This window comes from Carcharodon carcharias, chromosome 13 (assembly GCF_017639515.1).
Source record: "Carcharodon carcharias isolate sCarCar2 chromosome 13, sCarCar2.pri, whole genome shotgun sequence".
Lineage (NCBI taxonomy): Eukaryota > Metazoa > Chordata > Chondrichthyes > Lamniformes > Lamnidae > Carcharodon > Carcharodon carcharias.
Window position 1 is genome coordinate 116755311 of NC_054479.1, and position 20058 is coordinate 116775368.

The 20058-nt window shown below is 42.3% G+C and overlaps 1 protein-coding gene across 1 annotated transcript in view; it reads left to right on the forward strand.

Annotated features, from left to right (window-relative positions):
- Positions 1-20058, forward strand: part of LOC121285803 (guanine nucleotide-binding protein G(t) subunit alpha-3-like) — a 61808-nt gene that overhangs the window by 15325 nt on the left and 26425 nt on the right. The window contains exons 4-5 of the mRNA XM_041202636.1: positions 5011-5168; positions 5565-5693. Of these exons, the coding sequence (XP_041058570.1) occupies positions 5011-5168; positions 5565-5693 (287 nt within the window). The remainder of the gene's footprint in view (positions 1-5010; positions 5169-5564; positions 5694-20058) is intronic.

Here is a 20058-nt window from a genome sequence, read left to right on the forward strand (position 1 = left end):
TTTATTCCTTCTATAAATCAATATACAGATATTATTCACATCACACAAATTGTCATTCATATCCCAAAATCATCATCTCATCACAAAAATGTCATTGCTTTGCTCATGCAAAATATTTTCCTGACATGTGTTTCTTCTGAGACTCCTCAATCTCTGAAATTACCGGAATTCTACTTTAAATATTCAGAACTCAGGATAGATTTTTGAAAAGGTTAAGTGAATTGTTGAAACCTCCAGATAAGTGTCACATTCATATGCATGTGTTCATTCAACTGAAGAATAGGACTTAGGTCGAGAGAATCTATTTTACACATTGTCACGTACTTTTTCCAAATAAGATCACAGCAAATCCAGGTTTTTCTGTGAAAGGACAGTTTCTCTCTTCTGATAAACAGTGAAACATTTTTCATTCAGGTTGCCTAAGCAACCAAACAATTGAAATGTGATGTTTTCTGCAGGTGTGCTCCTTAACACTAGAATGAAAATACCTTCTATTGGTTTCTCAAATATTACTATTTTTTTTAAAATACAATTTTAAAGCTGGCTTCCTTCTACCATCAATGGACTGTATTCCAAGCACAGCTGATTATTTTTCAATATTCTATTTAATTGAAAATAAGGGGCTGATTACCTGATATTGGTTGCCCATAGTGCTGATGTACATCTTCCACAAGTGAAACCTGTTTCACCCAATTAAACTAACAAAGTCCTAAAAAGGCTGACAGGTCAAAAAACTGAAATCTTCATTTTATCTTGGTTAATTTTGTCCATGGGTCTTCTTTTTAATCAGCAGTGTTATCCAATATTGACTATGAAAAATTCAAGGTTGTTTTCTCTGTGTTGTTTGTTAATTGTATACTAATTGTGTTTAATAGTATGCAATGGTAAGTATTAACTGGTGATTTACTTCAATCCCTATAAATTGACACAAGCTGAAACTGTGGCTGTTGGTTTACACTTGTAATGCATAACTGTAAATAAATAAAAAAAAGTGCGTTCAGATTGGCTCCAGTTCTATCCTTCACCAACTGACTTTCTGGAATAGAACATGGCAGCAGAGAATGGTTGCCTAAAGGCAAAGGTTGAAGCCATATTTTTTTTAAAAAGAGTAAGTTACAGTCCCAGGAGCCACCGTGGAAAACGGCAGAAAGCAAGTCTAATTTGTCAGTGTATGATCACCCTCTGATGTTCTTGGAGTTTGAATCATATTACCAGTGGAAGAAAGAAGTGGATATATGGACATGGGTTATGGTCTATCAAAAAAGGAACAATGCATGACTTAAGTGTTGTAGATTCTTAGCAGAAGTAAAGTATTTTGTGAGGTGGATGCCCATCACTTGGATAGTGATGAAGGTTTTGACATTCTGTCGTCGTCCTTGGATGATATTTACAAGAAAGGTGATCAGTTAAATACCAATGAGGCATGGTCAAACTTTGATAGATTTCAGAAAACAAAATCCATGAAGGAGTTGTATAAAAGGTTTGATGAAATTAAATTTCAGGATTCCTGGATCAGAATTATGGTTCAAGTTACTGGATTGTACTAAGTTATCTCATACAGACAAGCTACTGGTTCCAGTTGGAGCTGATTCTTGGAAAGGGTGCTTGTGGACCTTGAAAAAATTCCTGAGGGCAGTCATTTCCTTCAGCCTTCATGGAACAAGTGGAATATTCCGTGGTACCACAAAGAGGGCCCATTGATTTCAAAATGCTCCAGACACAGGATGCAAGCAATAACACATTGGAAGGATTAAGGACAGGCAAAATGAGGACGAATGCACCTTTAGCAGAAGACAGAATTGGAGCAGCAATAATAGGTGAATTAATCCCAGTGGTGTACAAGGAACAGTAAATACTTATGTCAGGTGTGACTAGAAGCACTATTATGCAATGAACTGCCCAAAGCGGAGAGACATGGTCCTCAAAATGACATATGATGATGAGAATTCTGAGGTAGAGAATGAAAATAATGATTCATCTGAACAAATTATACTGGTCTCAAGGAGCTTTAGTCCTGTGATGACTCTGTTCATTGTGAACTTGTTCATCTGCGTAGTGCTAGATAGTACTTGCACTTCAATAGTATGCGGAACAAATTGGTTAAAATGTTATCTTGATTCACTCTGAGGATTGATGCAAGGTTGAGGAATATATAGGTACTACTTTCTTTAAGTTTGATGTTGACAGCATATTGAAGTCACTAAAGAGAGTTGTAATTCCATGTAAAGTGGCTGGAGTAAGCTAACTTCAGCCATTTTATAAGTACTGATGTAACCTCTATGAGACAACAATGCTGTTAAGTAAACCTTCTTTGAAAAAAAGCACAAATGAAGCTCGATGTGGAGCATGATAATACAATTATTTTTGGAAAATCAGTGGATCTAGAGTTTACCCAGTCAGGACTTTATTGCATCCCCTTAACACAACCTGTTCTTTCTCATCAGTGTTAGACAATTATTATTGGCATCAGGTGGTAGGAATCAGAGACAAAAAAATCTAAAGACATGGGGCCGGATTATCATCTTGGAGGCAGGAATTAGGAGTCAGAAGATTTCCTAATGTCCTGCTTTAGCCTCCTGGCTGACAGTGCCTGCCCATACCATTTTCAAGGTGGGATGGTGGGGAGGGGTTGGCGTTGGGCTTGCTCCCCCATAGCAGGCCCAAGGTTGAGGCTGATGCAGGCCAATGCTCATGCAGCCGGATTAAAAGGCCTGTCTCTATTTGCTGAGACACCATCCCAGTTACTGAGATGTGACCCCCTACCTCCCTCATCCCCCTCACGCAGCCTCACCCCCATATCCCCTCAATCCCGAGCATCCCTCACACACCCCAAACCAAAATCCACTATATATACAGCTCACAAGCCATTTAATAACATGGGGAAGTCTCTAAGAAGCTCATAAATCTGTCAAAATAAAGAAATAGTGCTTGATGATCCACTTAAAAAACTATAATCCTTTTAACAGCTCATACATCTATCAAAATAAGATCACATTCCCTTTAACAGCTTTATCAACAAGCCCTGTTAAGCAGAATCCATTAGTGGGTTTTGAACTCAGCCAAGCATTCACAATGAGGTTCCACTGAATGGCTGCATAAACAAGCCCTGCTGAGCTGAATCTATTAGTGGTTTGGAACCCAGCCAAGCATTCATAACAAGATTCCATTGAAAAACTGTGTCATCAAAACCTCCTGAGCTGAATACATTAAAGCATTTGAAGACAAACAGAAGCCCAGCCATCTGTCAATTGTCTGAAACAGCCAAACAGGTGACTGAGCTGAATTTCAAAGTGAGTGAAAGCATTGTAAAGCCCAACAAATGGTTGTGCTGAACCTCAAGGAAAACAGGAAAGCAAAGTGGATATTTCAAGCAATTAAACCTGAATTTCACTATTCTGCAATGCAGAGTAGCACTTTTACCAGTGGCTAATGTACACTAATGCACATGAAAACTTTTCCACTTTCAAAATGCTTTTCATTGCCTTGACAGCTTGCCAGATGTCAGAAGTGACAACCTGGAAAACACATTATTTAAGGTCACTTACCTTTTTGAAACAAACCCTATCATCACACACATTATTAAAAACACATAGAACTTATGATACAGTTTTTGATTATGACATCCAAAGTTGGTGGCACCTTTTGAACTTATCTGTCATACAGTTCCTGACTCCAAACCATTGTTCCCCCAAGGTTCATGACACCTCTATGCTGGTGTGAAACTTTGCTTTCCAAAACTAGCCCGACTCCTTGGAAATTGCAGAAGGTCTGAGTGTCCATTTCTACAATGGAACCAGCAACATCAGGGCAGCTGGGTGCCAGCTTGCAACCCTCCCCCTTGCCCACACCACTGAAACTTATCAATGCCGGAAATGGAACAGGAATCCTGGAATCAAAACACAAATGAGTTATAAAATAAGGTGGACATTGAATGAAAGTGTTAAATATACTCAACTTCTGTTTTATTAAACTGATGCTATCATTGAAATACAGATGGAGGGTATACCAACTTCATTAATCAGTGAAAAATTAGTGTGCATTAATAGTTATAAAAAAATAAAATAGCATTCTTAACCTTCAAGTTTTCCTATTCAGGCCAATGAAAAGTATCCTCTCAGATTTTGTAACAGTTATGTAAAGCGTCTGGGGTAAATCAGCATAGGAGCCACAATCTTGGTGCACTTGCACTCCAATAAGGAAGCAATTGAAATTGATTTTTCGTGGCCTGTCCACTTTTACGGTTGGCAGATGGGCCAATTGTCCAGGCGGCCTTTACATTTTTGCTGAAACCTCATCCAGGGCGGGATGAAATGTCCGGGTTGAAATATAATTTAAAAAAATCTGGGGACTGATGTTTTTTGAGTTCTGCTGTCAGGTGCTTGAATGTGCTGCATAGACACATATGATGCAGTTTTTTCTTGCCATTTAATTTGTCCAGGTCTGCAGCTCCCTGAGGCAGCTCTGCAGCTGCTGCCTGCCTTCAGGAGGTCGCTAGAAGTGCCCACTAGCACCCCCACTTTTGTCAGCGCCCGCCTTCTTCCCGCACACCCCCCTCCCTCCCCTCCCCTCCCTCCCCCCAGCAGTAATTAATTGGCCAGCCAGCTTGAAATCACGTTAAGGGGCCAATTGCAGGCGGAAGCACATTCACGTCCGCTTCTGGGCCCGCCAATCGCGTGTGTCCGACAAACGTAAGATTCAAGCCCAAGTTTCATGGATTTACAGAAGCTGGCAGAAGGTATGCAAACCATTTCTTAGATATCTTGGGTGAATCAGCTTGCAATACTGATCGCCTTAAAGCATTAATTTTAAGGAGAAACCACTGATGTGTGAAGATAGGTTGTGTGAAACAAATTGGTTGGTAGCTGAGGGATTCTTCTTTTGACTTGTGTTGTTATATTACACAGCACATTCCACACCTCAGTTAGTCAAACAACTGAAACTCAAGATGTATTTAAACCCATTTCTATGATAATGTTCAGGAACAATACATTTATTACATTTTCTTTACAGGCTGATGCGCAGCACCTTTTTAATCTGGCTGATTCAGTAGAGGAAGGGAGTTTGCCAACAGAACTTGTAGAAATCATTGATCGGCTTTGGAATGATCCAGGAATTCAGGCTTGCTTTGAGAGAGCGTCAGAGTATCAGCTCAATGATTCTGCCTCATAGTAGGTGACACTTATATTCTTTGCTCAGAGACATAATATGGAAAACTATATATATTTATAGCGTCATAATAAGGTATTATAAAATAATGAGCCAATGGCTTGAAATCGGGATCTTTGAAAAGCTGCATGATATTAATTTGCATGATATTTTAACTAACTAGTTTAATATAAATAGTTTTGATCATCATTTTCTTTATGTTAAGAGTGCTGGATCAATGCAGTTTATTCTTGTTGCAAAATGAATCCAGTTTTATTTATATTTGCGAAAGATTAGAATACCATTATGTATTAACCTTTTTCCTGCAATGTTTTTGGCAATTGTAAGGCTCAGAGAGAAATGTGTAAAAAAGGAGTGAATACCATGAGAATCACTGGTCCCTCTTTGTATCTCATCAGCTACCTCAATTCTTTGGACAGACTTACAGCTCCTCAGTATGTCCCATCAGAACAAGATGTCTTACGATCAAGAGTAAAGACAACAGGAATCATTGAGACCCAGTTTACATTCAAGGATTTACATTTCAGGTAATTCTTCAATGTGATAACCTGAATTACCCAGGTGATCAAATGCTAGATTGGTCCAATTTTCACATAACAACATCTAGTTTAAACCTTACTTTGACTCAACTGTTTCTACTTGCAATCTGTTACCCACAAATTCATGTTCCAGCATTAAATGGCAGACTGATTGATACAGATGTTAAAAGTATCTTGAATTAAAGAGAATGTGAATAACAGGGACTTTTCATTGCTGTCAGTTTGATCCTAAAATAACTGTAGCTTCGTCTCGACCATTGCAATAACGAGTCAATCAAGTCACACCAATATATTGATTTGAAACTTAGCCGTGCCTGAAATTTAGATTAACCAAACAATAGGGTGGGTAGCTGATGAATTTCAAGTTATTAACTGGCCATTTCCCTGGAGTATTTGCTTCAGAAAAGGAGAACGTAAGTTACCACTTCATTCATCATCCCTCTTACTCATGGCTTTGTTCAACTGAACAGCAAAGCCACACAGCTGCCACTAGTCACAGCCTGTCCTTATGCAGCAATGTGATGTGGAGATACATGGAGGCGAGTGCCTGACATGTTAGAAGACTGAAGTGTTGGAGGAGGCTATTGCTGCAAAACTGCACCCTGCAAATGCTTATTAAAAATAGCTTCAAGTGCCATGTTATCCTTGGAAGCAAGCGGGAAATTCAGTCTTGAGGATTTTATGTTTTAAAGTTCCAGAAATATTTCATGCTCAACATTGGCATTTTAGCTCAGTTGGTAATACTATTGCGGTAACAAACTCCTCTGACATAAAACAGGCAGGATCGGATTGGCTGCCCCTTTAAAATCGACGAAAAGTAAAATCAGGTGGGGTTTTTGAAGCAGGCACTTGATCTAATCCCATTAGTTTCCTTCTGACCCCTTGATTCTGGGATAGAAGATTAAGTTCAAGTCTCCTTCGAGTACATGGGCACATAAGGAGTGAATTTCCATGGGGGTTCTCCTGATCATTTATGCTGTTTCTCCAGTTTTCCCATGGCTCTTTTACCAAAATAATGGCAAATGATTGGAAGAATGAATACAAAAATACACTTCCATTTTGTAGACCACTACTTAAGTGCAGTGGGACTTGATGGATAAGTTATCTTTTGGATGAGATGTGAACTTTGGTCCTTCTCATGTGGACATAAAAGATCTCATGATGCTATTTGAAGAAAAGCAGTTACTTTTCTCTCCTGGATCACATTTCTCCCTCAACAAATACCAAAAATCACCTCGTCATTCATCTCATTTGCTCTCCTTACCTGTCTCTTGGCCTTCCACCCTACATAAGCTAACACCGAAACAAAAACACCATCTACAGTTATCCAATGCCAAACATCGCTTCCCTGTCACCTATATCAACCTAACAACAGAGTGGAGAGGTGATGGATTTCAAGTCATTAACCAGACACTTGGGGAGGTGGTGGTGTTGTGGTAATGTCACTGGACTAGTAATCCCGAGGCCCAGACTAATATTCTGGGGCCATGGGTTCAAAGCCCACCACGGCAGCTGGTGCAATTTAAATTCAACTAATAAATCTGGAATTAAAAGCTAGTCTCAGTAATGGTGACCATGAAACCATTGTCGATTGTCGGGAAAGAACACCAGGTTCACTAATGCCCTTTAGGGAAGGAAATCTGCCATCCTTACCTGATCTGGTCTACATGTGACTCCAGACCCACAACAATGTACTTGACTCTTAACTGCTCTCTGAAATGGCCTAGCAAGCTGCTCAGCTGTATCAAACTGCTACAAAGTATAAAAGGAATGAAACCAGAAGGACCTTCCGGCATCGACATAGGCACTGGAAACGACAACAGAAAACCCAGCCTAGTTGGCTCTACAAAGTCCTCCTTACTAACATTTGGGAGCTTGTGCCAAAATTGGGAGAGCTGTCTCACAGACTAGTCAAGCAACAGCCTAACATAGTCATCCTCACAGAATCATACCTTACAGACAATGTCCCAGAAATCACCACCACCAACCTTGGGTATGTCATGTCCCAACGGCAGGACACACCAAAAGTTGCAGCACAGTGGTAAACAGTCAGGAGGGAGTTGCCCTGGGAGTGCTTAACGTTGACTCCAGATCCCATGAAGTCTCATAAGGCATCAGGTCAAACATGGGCAAGGAAACCTCCTGCTAGTTACCATCTATCATCCTCCCTCAGCTGATGAATCAGTGCTCCTCCATGTTGAACACAAGATGGAAGAAGCATTGAGGGTGCTCATAGGGGACTTCAACGTCCATCACCAAGAGTGGCTCGATAGCACCGCTACTGACCAAGCTGGCTGAGTCCTGAAGGACTGGATCTATGGCAGGTGGTGAGAGAAGCAACAAGTGGGGAAAAACATACTTACCTCACCTTCACCAACCTGCCTACCGCAGGTGCATCTGTCCATGACAGTATTGGTAGGAGTGACCACCACACAGTCCTTGTGGGGACAAAGCCCGCCTTCACATGAGGATACCCTCCATTGTGTTGTGGGGCACTACCACTGTGCTAAATAGGATAAATTTCGAGCAGATCCAACAGCTCAAAACTAGGCATCCATAGGCGATGTGGAACATCAGCAACAACAGAATTGTACTCAACCACAATCTGCGACCTCATGGCCCAGCATATTCCCCACTCTACATTACCATCAAGCCTGGTTCAATGAAGAGTGCAGGAGAGCATTCCAGGAGCAGCACGAGGCATACCTAAAAATGAGGTGTCAACCTGGTGAAGCTACAACACAGGAATACTTGCATGCCAAACAGCGGAAGCAGCAAATGATGGACAGAGCTCAGTAATACCACAACTAACAGATCAGATCTAAGCTCTGCAGTCCTGTCACATCCAATTGTGAATGGTGGTGGACAATTAAACAACTCACTGGAGGAGGAGGCTCCACAAATATCCCTATCCTCAATGATGGGGGAATCCAGCACATCAGTGCAAAAGATAAGACTGAAGCATTTGCTACAATCTTCAGCCAGAAGTGCCTGGTGGATGATCCATCTTGGCCTCCCCCGGAGGTTCCCATCATAAGAGATGCCAGTCTTCAGCCAATTCAATTCACTCCATTTGATATCAAGAAATGGCAACCCTTAGGATGTTGATAGTGGGAGATTCAGCAATGGTAATGGCATTGAATGTCAAGGGGAGATGGTTAGACTCTCTCTTGCTGGAGATGGTCATTGCCAGGCATTTGTGTGGCATAAATGTTACTTTCCACCTGACAGCTCAAGCCTTGAAAGTGTCCAGGTCTTGCTGCATTTGGACATGGACTGCTTCAGTATCTGAGGAGTCACGAATGATGCTGAACATTGTGCAATCATCAGCGAACATCCCCACTTCTGACCTTATGATGGACGGAATGTCATTGATGAGCAGCTGAAGATGGTTGGGCCGAGGACACTACCCTGAGGAACTTGCAGTGATGCCCTGGATCTGAGATGATTGACCTCCAACAACCACATCATCTTCCTTTGTGCTAGATATGACTCCAACTAGCGGGGAGTTTTCCCCGATTCACATTGACTCCAGTTTTGCTAGGGCTCCTTGATGCTACACTCGGTCAAATGCTGCCTTAGTGTTAAGGGCAGTCACTCTCACCTTACCTGACATAAATCTCAGCCTGATTTGCAAGCATGCAGCATTCATTCTTCAACTTTTAATCTCCTTTGTACCCCCTTTTCCCTTTCAGTACTTTCAGCCACCTTGGTCCGACACTCTAGAATCATACCCCTAAACACCTCCACCTTATAACTCCTCTCCCCTCCTTTCCAAAGCCTCCTCAGAGATTTCACAGGATCTTTGATCACCTCTCTCCAACTTGTCATCTCTCATGCCTCACGGGCATCATTTCTGTGAAGTGCTTTTAGTGTTAGTGAAATAATAGTTAATTAACATATTGGCTATTTTAAATGTGTTGCACACACAGAATTGGTTTTTTCACAACAGTGTATTTGTAATAGGGCCCATGTTAATGTTAACTGGCTTCACCTCCTGACCATCATACAAGGTTTCTCCCCCTAGCAAAATTTCTAATGGGTTCCACTAGCCTTCTGCTGTAACATCAGTGGGTCCAGGTAAGTGGCAGACATCGATTGTGCCAAGTCTCTGCGATTTCTCAGCGGTCTCCTTAATGCCTTGCAAGCGGTAGAACTTTCACCCCAATCTTTTAGGAACATAATGGGCGGGGGACAGGCCGAGAGTGGACCTTCATAAGCATTTTTTTAAGATCAGGCACTGAAGTGGTAACTCATTCATGAAGTAACTGGAGGCGTGTTGGTCTCCATGATGGTGTCTGCATGTACCCAAAGTGTTGTTCCTTTTTAAACATTTCATAGATTGTCCTCCATGCTCATCAGGTCCATGAGTGGATCTGGAATAGGGTGGGTATCACCTAATGAACAAGTTACCAACAGAAATAATGCTGTATTCACATTTGCACCTGCCTTGCCCTTACAAATGTAGTTTCCACCTGCTAACTCCAAGGGTGAGCGTTAGCATTGAGTGTGATTCTACTATAACCAATGGAATTGAAACCTGAGGAATTAGTGTCACTGTGATTCCAAAAGTCTGGTAAAGCACTCTAGTTCCACAAGATGGTGCTGTTCAACTCTTTGGAAAAGGTAAGTGTGCCTTTAGCATGCAAAGCAAATTCCAAGTAATATTTATTGTTAATTTATTCCGTGAATCTTATTTCTGAAACCTCAAAGAGTAATTTGAACCTTTGATTTGCAACCATAGTCTTAATAGTTTTCTTCACCCCATTGAGCAGTTGATGTCTGGGACAGAATACAAATAATCAAAACAGTTTATATGCCAATGTTTTTTAAGGAAAAGACAAGGAAAAAAATGTTTGCTGTGGCTTAGAAATCACGAGGCCAGGTTCCTGTCTCTCTTTCTCTCCTGTCCCAGTGCTGGATAGGAGCAACACATTCTCAAGCCTACATCCAGGCTTTCTGGCTACTTATCATGATTATCATAGAAATAATGCCTCACAGGAAAAGGCCCTTCAGCCCAACATGCCAGTCATGCTTAACCAAATAGCCTTACTCCCTTGCATAGTTCCTGCAAATTTGTCCTTGTGAAGTATCTTTTCAATTCCCTTATGAAAGTTAATATTGAATCTGTTTCCACCAGACTTATCAGGCAGTAAAATAACTCATGGCATATTTATTTTTTCCTTATGTCATCGCTGGTTCTTTTGTTAATTACCTTAAATCTGTTTCCTCTGATTACCGACCCTTCTGTTACTGGAAACAGGTCCCTATATTTACTCTTTCAAAAACCTTCATGATTTTGAACACCTCTGTCAAATCTCCCCTTAACTTTCCCTACTCTAGGAAGAACAACCACAACTTCTTTAGCTTCTCCACGTAACTGAAGTCTCGCAACCCTGGTACCATCCTAGTAAATATTTACCACATTTTCTCCAAAGGCCTGGACATCTTTCCTCAAATTTTATGCTCAGAATTGGCCTCGACCCAGTTGGAGCCTAATCAGTGATTTATTCAAGGTTTGGTATAACTTCCTATCTTTTGCAGTCTATGCTTTTTTTTAAAGCCAAGGACCCCTTCTCAACTTGCCCTGCCCTTTTCAAAGACTTGAGTAAGTACACCTTGGTTCCTTCTGTCCCTGCACCCATTTAAAATCGAGCCATTTAGGTTAAATTGCTTCTCCTCATTCTTCCCACCAAAAGAATCACTTCAGACTTCTCTGCATTAAATTCCCTTTGCCTTGTGTCTGGCCATTTCACCAATCTGTATTTCCCTCCTGAAGGCTGTTCCTCCTCACCATTACCACATTCCCAACTTTTGTATACTTTTGTATCAGTGATCCCCCGCAACACTGGGGACACCACTGCACACTTCTCTCTGGTCTGAAAAACAATTGTTCACCACTACTCTATGATTGTATCCAAACAGTTTGGAGGGGACTTTAAACTACCATCTCTGCAAAGAGATTGTATCTAGCACAGGTGCAGCTCTAACTCTCCCAACATCCTGAGAAGCCTCACAAATCCCAGGGCAACATAAAGTGTGTGAAGACTTGATAAAACAGGTCTATAATTCCTTATTTCCTGAGCTTTGCCCCTGGAAAAATAACACATCCTTGTTAAGGTGAAAAATAATCAGCATGCCCCTCCCGGACCCCCCGACACCCCCCCCCCCCCACCCCCCCGCCAAACTTTACATTTTAAAGGATGTGACAGGCTTCACTGGCATTTGATAAGTCTTCCTGTTTTGAAGCTTTTGTCACCATCTCATTGAAGACTCTTTGGTACTGCAGTCTAATTACTCAAAACAAAAACAGAATTACCTGGAAAAACTCAGCAGGTCTGGCAGCATCGGCGGAGAAGAAAAGAGTTGACGTTTCGAGTCCTCATGACCCTTCCACAGAAGGTTGTTTTGGATTTCCAGCATCCGCAGTTTTTTGTTTTTAGTCTAATTACTCATCCTATTCAAACTTCTATGACCTACACACACATTAGCTGCCAAGTTTCCAACATGACAACATTGACTACTTCAAAAGTACTTATTTGGCTGTAAAAAGCTTTAAGAAGCCCTAGAGCTATGAAAGCTGCTGTATAAATCTAAGTCTTTCTTTTACCCAATTGCCTCTTGTTCATCCTTAGCGGCAAAGATGACTATGACCGTTATTTGGGGTGTTCGATAGGGTTCTGGTCGGTACATAGGTGACTGCTAAGGGTGATCTGCATCCGGAGGTTTCTGCTACATAGGACAGGATGCCACTGATGATTGTGCTTTGAACGAGTTGCTGGCACAGGATTTCCTCTCCTTGTGTTTTCTCTTTGTCTCTGATGTGCAGTTGATTTCGAAGGAGGCCGCACCATTTTTTATTTGGATTAGCTGGGTGTAGCTGAGACGAACTTCTCCCAGAATCCACATCAATATCAAAACTCCTGAATTAACCTTCAGAGTCTCCTTGTAGAGCTTCTTTTAACTGCCATAAGAGCACACCTTAGACGCAAGCTCTCCATAGAATCTTCCCTTTGGTAAGCAAGTGTCAGGCATTCTGTCTACATCAGCCCAAACTCAGTTGTGACTGTATCAATATGGTGGGAAACACAGAACATAGAAAATAGGAACAGGAGTAGGTCATTTAGCCCTTCAAGCTTGCTCAACCATTCAATATGATCATAGCTGATCCTCTATCACAACACCATACTCCGTCTCTCTCCCCATACCCCTTGACGCCTTTAATGTCCAGAAATCTATCTATTTCCTTCTTAAGTATTTCCGGGGCTTGGCCTGCACAGCCTTCTGTGACAGAGAATTCCACAGGTTCACCACCCACTGAGTGAAGAAGTTTCTCCTCATCTCAGCCCTGAATGGCCTACCCTGTATCCTGAGACTGTGATTCCTGTTCTAGAACTTCCAGCCAGAGGAAACATTATCCCTGAAGCCAGTCTGTCCATCCCTGTACCATTTGTCTTCTTAACTGCTTGCTGCACCTGCATTCTTGCTTTCAGTGATTGATGTACAAGGACACCCAGGTCCCTTTCTACATCAATATTTCCTGATCTAAAACCAATTAAATAATACTCTGCTATTCTGTTTTCCGACTGAAGTGGATGACTTCACACTTATCCACATTATACTGCATCTGCCATGTATTTACCCATTCACTCAACTGGTCTAAATCACTTTGAAGCCTCTTTGCATCCTCCTCACCACTCACATTCCCACCTAGTTTTGTGTCATCAATAAACTTGGAAATATTACATTTGGTTTCCTCATCTAAATCATTGATATATATTGTGAATAGCTGGGACCCAAGTACTAATCCCTGCGGTACCCCACTAGTCACTGCCTACCACTCTGAAAAAGACCCATTTATGCCTATTCTCTGTTTCCTGTCTGCTCACCAGTTCTTAATCCATGCAAATATATTACCCCCAATCCCATGTGCTTTAATTTTGCACAGTAACCTCTTATGTGGGATTTTATCAAAGCTTTCTGAAAATCCAAATATACCACATCCACTGGTTCTCCCATATCTGTTATACTAGATACACCCTCAAAGAAGTCCAGTAGGTTTGTCAAGCATGATTTCCCTTTCATAAACCCATGTTGACTTTGTCTAATCCCGTTGAAATTTTCTGTGTCCTGTTATCACATCCTTTATAATGGACTCTAGCATTTCCCCTACTGCTGATACTAGGATAACTGGTCTGTAATTCGCTGTTTTCTCCCTCCCTCCTTTTTTAAATAGTAGGGTTACATTTGCCACCCTCTAATCTGCTGGGACTGTTCCAGAATCTACAGAATTTTGGAAGATGACAACCAACGCATTCACTATTTCCACGGCCATTTCCTTTAGTATCCAGGGATGTAATCTATCAGGCCCTGGCAATTTATCAGGTGTGATTTTCCTAGCCCTACCCAATGCCAGGATTGCCCGATCCCACCAAAAGTCAATGGACTTCTGGCTTACCCGCCATAACTCCTGCTGCGTGTCACGCCATAGTGTGAGTTGGAAAGTCCCGGCCACCAGCTTTCAGTCCCTTTAATTTCTCCAGCACAATTGTTTTAGTGATACTAATTTCCTTCAGTTCCTCCTGCTTACTAGACTCTTGGTTCTCCTAGTATTTCTGGGAAGTTATTTGTGTCTTCTTCCATGGAGACAGAACTGAAGTCGTTGTTTAATTGCTCTGCTATTTCCTTCTTCTCTATTATAAATTCTCCTGTTGCGGACTGTAAGGGACCTACATTTGTCTTCACTAATCTTTTTCTATGTACAGTCCGCTTTTATGTTCCTTGCAATTATATGCTATTTTTTCCCTCCCTTAATCAATATCTTGGTCCTCCTTTTCTGAATTCTAAACTGTTCCCAATCCTCTGGATTGCTATTTTTTCTAGCAAGTTTATATGACTCCTCTTTGGATGTAATAATATCCTTAACTTATTTTGTAAGCTGCTTTTCCAGTTGTGTTTTTGTGCCAGAAAGGAATGTATAACTGTTGCAATGCATGCATTCATTCCCTAAAGATTAGCCATTGTCTATCCATCATCATGCTTTTTAATGAAGTTCCCCAATCTATTGTAGCCAACACCCTACATACCTTCATAGTTTCCTTTGTTTAGATTTAGGACCCTAGTTTCAGATTAGACTACTTCACTTTCCATCCTAATGAAGAATTCTATCATTCATGGTCACTATTTCCTAAAGGACCCCACACAACAGGATTATTAATTAACCCCTTCTCATTGCCCAATACCAAATCTAGGATAGCCTGTTCCCTCATTGGTTCCTCAATGCACTGGTCTGAAATACCATCTTGTGCACACTCCAAGAATTCATCTGCCACAGTATTATTGCCAATTTGGTTTGCCCAGTCTATATGTAGATTAAAGTCACCATGATTACTCCAGCACCCTCATTACATGCATCTCTGATTTCTTGTTTAATGCTGTCCCTACCTTACACTACTGTTTGGGGGCCTATAGAGAACTACCACTAATGTTTTCTGCCTCTTGTTGCTTCTTAGCACCACCAGGCTGTTTCTACACCTAGATTTTCTGAGCTAATATCCCTCCTCGCTATCGCACTGATTTCATCCTTAACTAACAATGCCATCCCACCTCCTTTTCCTTTTTGCTTGTCCTTTCTAAATATCTAATACTCTTAGATATTCAGTTCCCAGCCTTGGTCACCCTGCAGCCATGTATCCATAATCACAATTGTATTGTACCCATTTGCATTTATTTGCACTGTAAATTCATCTACCTTATTGCAAATGCTCTGTGCATTCAGATACAGTGCCTTTAGACTTGACTTTTTAACATTTTAACACACTTTTTGTACAATGGCCCTATTTGCTGCTAGCCCCTCTTGCCTCTGCCTTCCACTTTTAATTTCTACTTTTCAGTCTTTCATTTCTATCTTTGTTTCCCTCCCTAGTATCTCCCTGCTCAGGTTCCCATTCCCCTGCCACTCTAACCCTTCTCCCACAGTAATTGTGAACACCCCTGTGAGGATATTTGCCTCAGTCCTGCTGGGGTGCAACCCGCCCAACCTTATAGGCCCCATCTTCCCCAGAATCGGCCCCAATGCCTCAGGAATCTAAATTCCTCACTCCTACACCATCTCTGCAGCCAAGCATTCATCTGATCTATTCTCCTATTCTGATCTTGCTAGCACGTGGCACTGAGATTACTACCTTTGAAGACCTGCTTTTAAATGTATTTCCTAGCTCCCTACATTCTGTTTTCATGACCTCATCCCTCTTTTTACCTATGCTATTGGATTCAATATGGACCAGGACCTCTGGTTGTTCACCCCCCACACTTCAGAATGTCCTGCAGCTGCTCAATGACATCCTTGACCTCGGCACGAGGGAGGAAACATAACATCCTGTGTCACGCCTGCGGCCGCTGAAATGTCTATCTGTTCCCCTTATGATAGCATCCCCATATCACCATTGCTCTCCCACTCTTTTTTCTCCTCCCCTATGTAGCTGAGAAACTTGTGGTGCAAAGGACTTGGCTCTTGCTGTATTCCCCTGAAAAAACATCTCCAGCAGTATCCAAAAACACAAAATCTGTTAGAGTGAAATGGACCCATGCTTGGCATGCCAGCTCAGGTGAGCACTTCAGTATTTTGACTTGCTATCTCATCTTCAGAAACTTCTGAAAGCAGCTCAAGGGAAAATGGTTGAGCTTCTTGGCATGATGCTGGTGCACAGGGTTGTCAATTGTGAGTAAATGTAATCCTGGAGGTTTGATTACATGACTTGTCCCCACATTCCAGCCATTAGTTAGCCAACACATCCATCCTTGTGATGCACTGTTTTCCAATGCCAACTGGCAAGCCAGAAGACTCATTACCCAATTGAATGACACATGACTACAGCGTGCTTGCACATGGACAGGGGAGAGACCTCATCCTTAGTGAGACACAGCCAGAGTGAGTGTGGGTATTGGCAATTTGGTGCACAGTGGGAATTCAGTGCATAGGGGAAGAGGTGCTCTTTGTATTTTTTCTTTGCTATCCAACTTCTTAAATCTTCAGAGTGGTCTTGCCATGCTGCAGTAGTAGAGGCTACAAGGGAAAGGAATGACTGGTAAGTATTGGGTAAGGTCGGGTAAGTATTTACTATTTGTATTGCTTATAGTTTAAGGTCTTTTTGTGATTTATAGTTTGTATATTCTGTAGTAATGAGGATCAGGAAAGAAGGGCCCTAGAGTAAATGATTTAAAAGGTTTAATTTAAAGGGATAAGTCATGGCAGGAGAGCTCAAAGCTGTGGTGTGCCCCTCATGCTCCACATGGGAAGCTGGGAACATTTCCAGTGCCCAGGACCAGCATGTGTGCAGGAAGTGTGTCCAGCTGCAGCTCCTGGAAGCTTGGGTTTCAGAGCTGGAATGGTGGCTGGGGACACTGTGGAGCATCATGGATAGCATGTTTAGAGAGGTGGTCACACTGCAGCTGAAGGGATTTGAGGAAGGAAGGGAATGGGTGACCACCAGGCAATCCAAGAGAAACAGGCAGGAAGTTCAGGAGTCCCCTGAGGTCCCGCTCGCAAATCAGTATTCCATTTTGGAGGCTGATGAGGGTGCTGGTTCCTCCAGGGAGTGCAGACAGAGCCAAGCTTCTGGCACCATAAGCAGCCTGTCTGTACAGGAGGGGAGGAAGAAAGGAAGAGCAATAGTAATAGGGGATTCTATAGTCAGGGGAACAGATAGATGCTACTGTGGCTATCAACATGACTCCAGGATGGTGTGTTGCCTCCCTGGTGCCAGGGTCCAGGATGTCAATGAACAGCTGCAGGGCATCCTGAAGGGGGAGGGTGATAAGGCAGAGGTCATGGTACATGTTGGTACCAATGACATAGATAGAAAGAGGGATAAGGTTTTGCATCAAGAATTCAGGGAGTTAGGCAGTAGAGTAAAAAACAAGACCTCTCGTGTTGTAATCTCTGGATTACTCCCAATGCCACATGCTAGCGAGCTCAGAAATAGGAGAATAGTGTAGATGAATACATGGCTTAAGCATTGGTGCAGGAGGGAGGGTTTTAGATTCCTGGATCACAGGGACTGTTTCTGGGGAAGGTGGGACCTGTACGAGCTACATCTGAACCAGAGCGGGACTAACATACTTGCGGCGGGTTTGCTAGTGCTGTTGGGAGGAGTTAAACTAATTCGGCAAGGGGAGGGGACACAGAATGTTAGCAGAATAGGGACACATCATAATACAGTAAAACAATCAAGTCAGAGGGAGTACAGCTGCAATAAGTTTCACGGGAGTAAGGCAAGGCTGGATGGCCTACACTTTAATGCCAGAAGTATTACAGGTAAAATGGATGAGTTAAGGGTGAGGATTGACACATGGAATTGTGATATAGTAGCCATCACTGAGACGTGGTTGACAGAGGGGCAGGATTGGCAACTCAACACTTTGGGCTATACAATCTTCAGGCGAGACAGGGGAGGGGGTAAAAGAGGAGGAGGCATTGCATTATTAGTTAGGGAGTCATTTACTGCAGTAAGGAGAGATGATATCTTGGAGGGAGCATTGAATGAAGCTTTGTGGATAGAGTTTAGGAATAAAAAAGAGGCAGCCACATTGTTAGGTGTTTATTATAGACCCCAAGATAGCCAGCAGGAAATTGAGGAGCAAATATGTGGACAATTTGCAGAGGTGTGTAAAAACAATAACAGTAGGGTAATTATATTGGGTGATTTCAACTTTCCCAACATTAATTGGGATAGACATAGTGTTAAGGGTTTGGATGGAGTGGATTTCTTGAAATGTGTACAGGAGAACTTTTTAGATCAATATGTAGAGGGTCTAACAAGGGATGGCGTAGTGCTGGACCTAATTCTGGGCAATGAAGCCAGACAGGTGGCTGAGGTGGTGGTGGGGGAGCATTTTAGTGATAGCGACAATTTAAGCTTGTTATGGACAAAGAAATAGACAAGTTGCAAAAAAAATGTTTTGGATTGGGGGAGAGTGGATTTAGGTAAAACAAGGCAGGATCTGGCCAAGGTAGACTGAGAACAGCCAATTGAGGAGAAATCTACAGAAGAGCAGTAGGGGCGGGGGGGGCGGGGGGTTGTTGTGGTGGGGGGGGGGGGGTACATTCAAAAAGGAAATGGGGAGGGTACAGGCTCAACAGGATCCCTCTAGGGTGATAGGAAGGAGTAACAAGCCCAGAGATATTCAAGATATGATGAGAAGGAAAAGGGAGGCTTTTAGCAGGTACAAGGAAAGCAAATCAGCAGAGGCATTAGTGGAGTACAGAAAGTGCAGGGTGGAGCTTAAGAAAGCAATTAGGAGAGCAAAGAAGGGATATGAAAAAGCTCTGGCTGGTAAAAGTAGGGAAAATCCCAAGATATTCTAAAAGCACATCAATGGGAAGAGGATAACCAGGGAAAGAGTAGGGCCCATTAGGGACAAAGGGGGCAATCTATGGGTGGAGACAGAGGACATTGGTAGTGTGTTGGACGAATACTTCACATCCGTCTTTACACAAGAGAATGAGGATGAAGGTATCGAACTCGGGGAGAGAGGCTGCGAGGTTCTTGAGCAAATTGATATAGGGAGTGACAAGGTATTGGAGGTGTTGGCAGGCTTAAAAGTGGACAAATCTCCAGGTCCGGATGATTTGTGTCCCAGACTGCTGAGGGAGGCAAGGAAGGAGATTGCAGCAGCACTGCCCCAAATTTTTAATTCCTCTCTGGCCATTGGGGAGGTGCCAGAGGACTGGAGAACATTTAACGTGGTTCTGCTATTTAAGAAGGGTTATAAAGATAAGCCAGGGAACTATAGGCCAGTGAGTCTCATGTCAGTGGTAGGGAAACTATTGGAGAAATTTCTGAAGGAGAGTATCTATCTCCACTTGGAGAGGCAAGGTTTGATCAGAGATAGTCAGCATGGCTTTGTCAGAGAGAGGTTATGCTTAACAAATTTGATTGAATTTTTTGAGGAGTTTATATGGATTTCAGCAAAGCCTTTGACAAGGTCCCACATGGGAGACTTATAAAGAAGGCAAATGCACAAGGGATACAGGGTAATTTGATAAGGTGGATTCAAAATTGGCTTAGTTCTAGGAGGCAGAGGGTGATGACAGAAGGATGCTTTAGTGACTGGAAGCCAGTGTCCAGTGGCATACCACAGGGATCTGTGCTGGGTCCCCTATTATCATCATTTATATAAATGACATAGATGACTATGTGGGGGGTAGGATTAGTAAGTTTGCGGATGACACAAAGATTGGCTGGGTGGTTAAACAGTGAGGTTGAGTGTCTTAGGCTACAGGAAGATATAGACGGAATGGTCAAATGGGCAGATAAGTGGCAGATGGAATTGAACCCTGAAAAATGCGTGG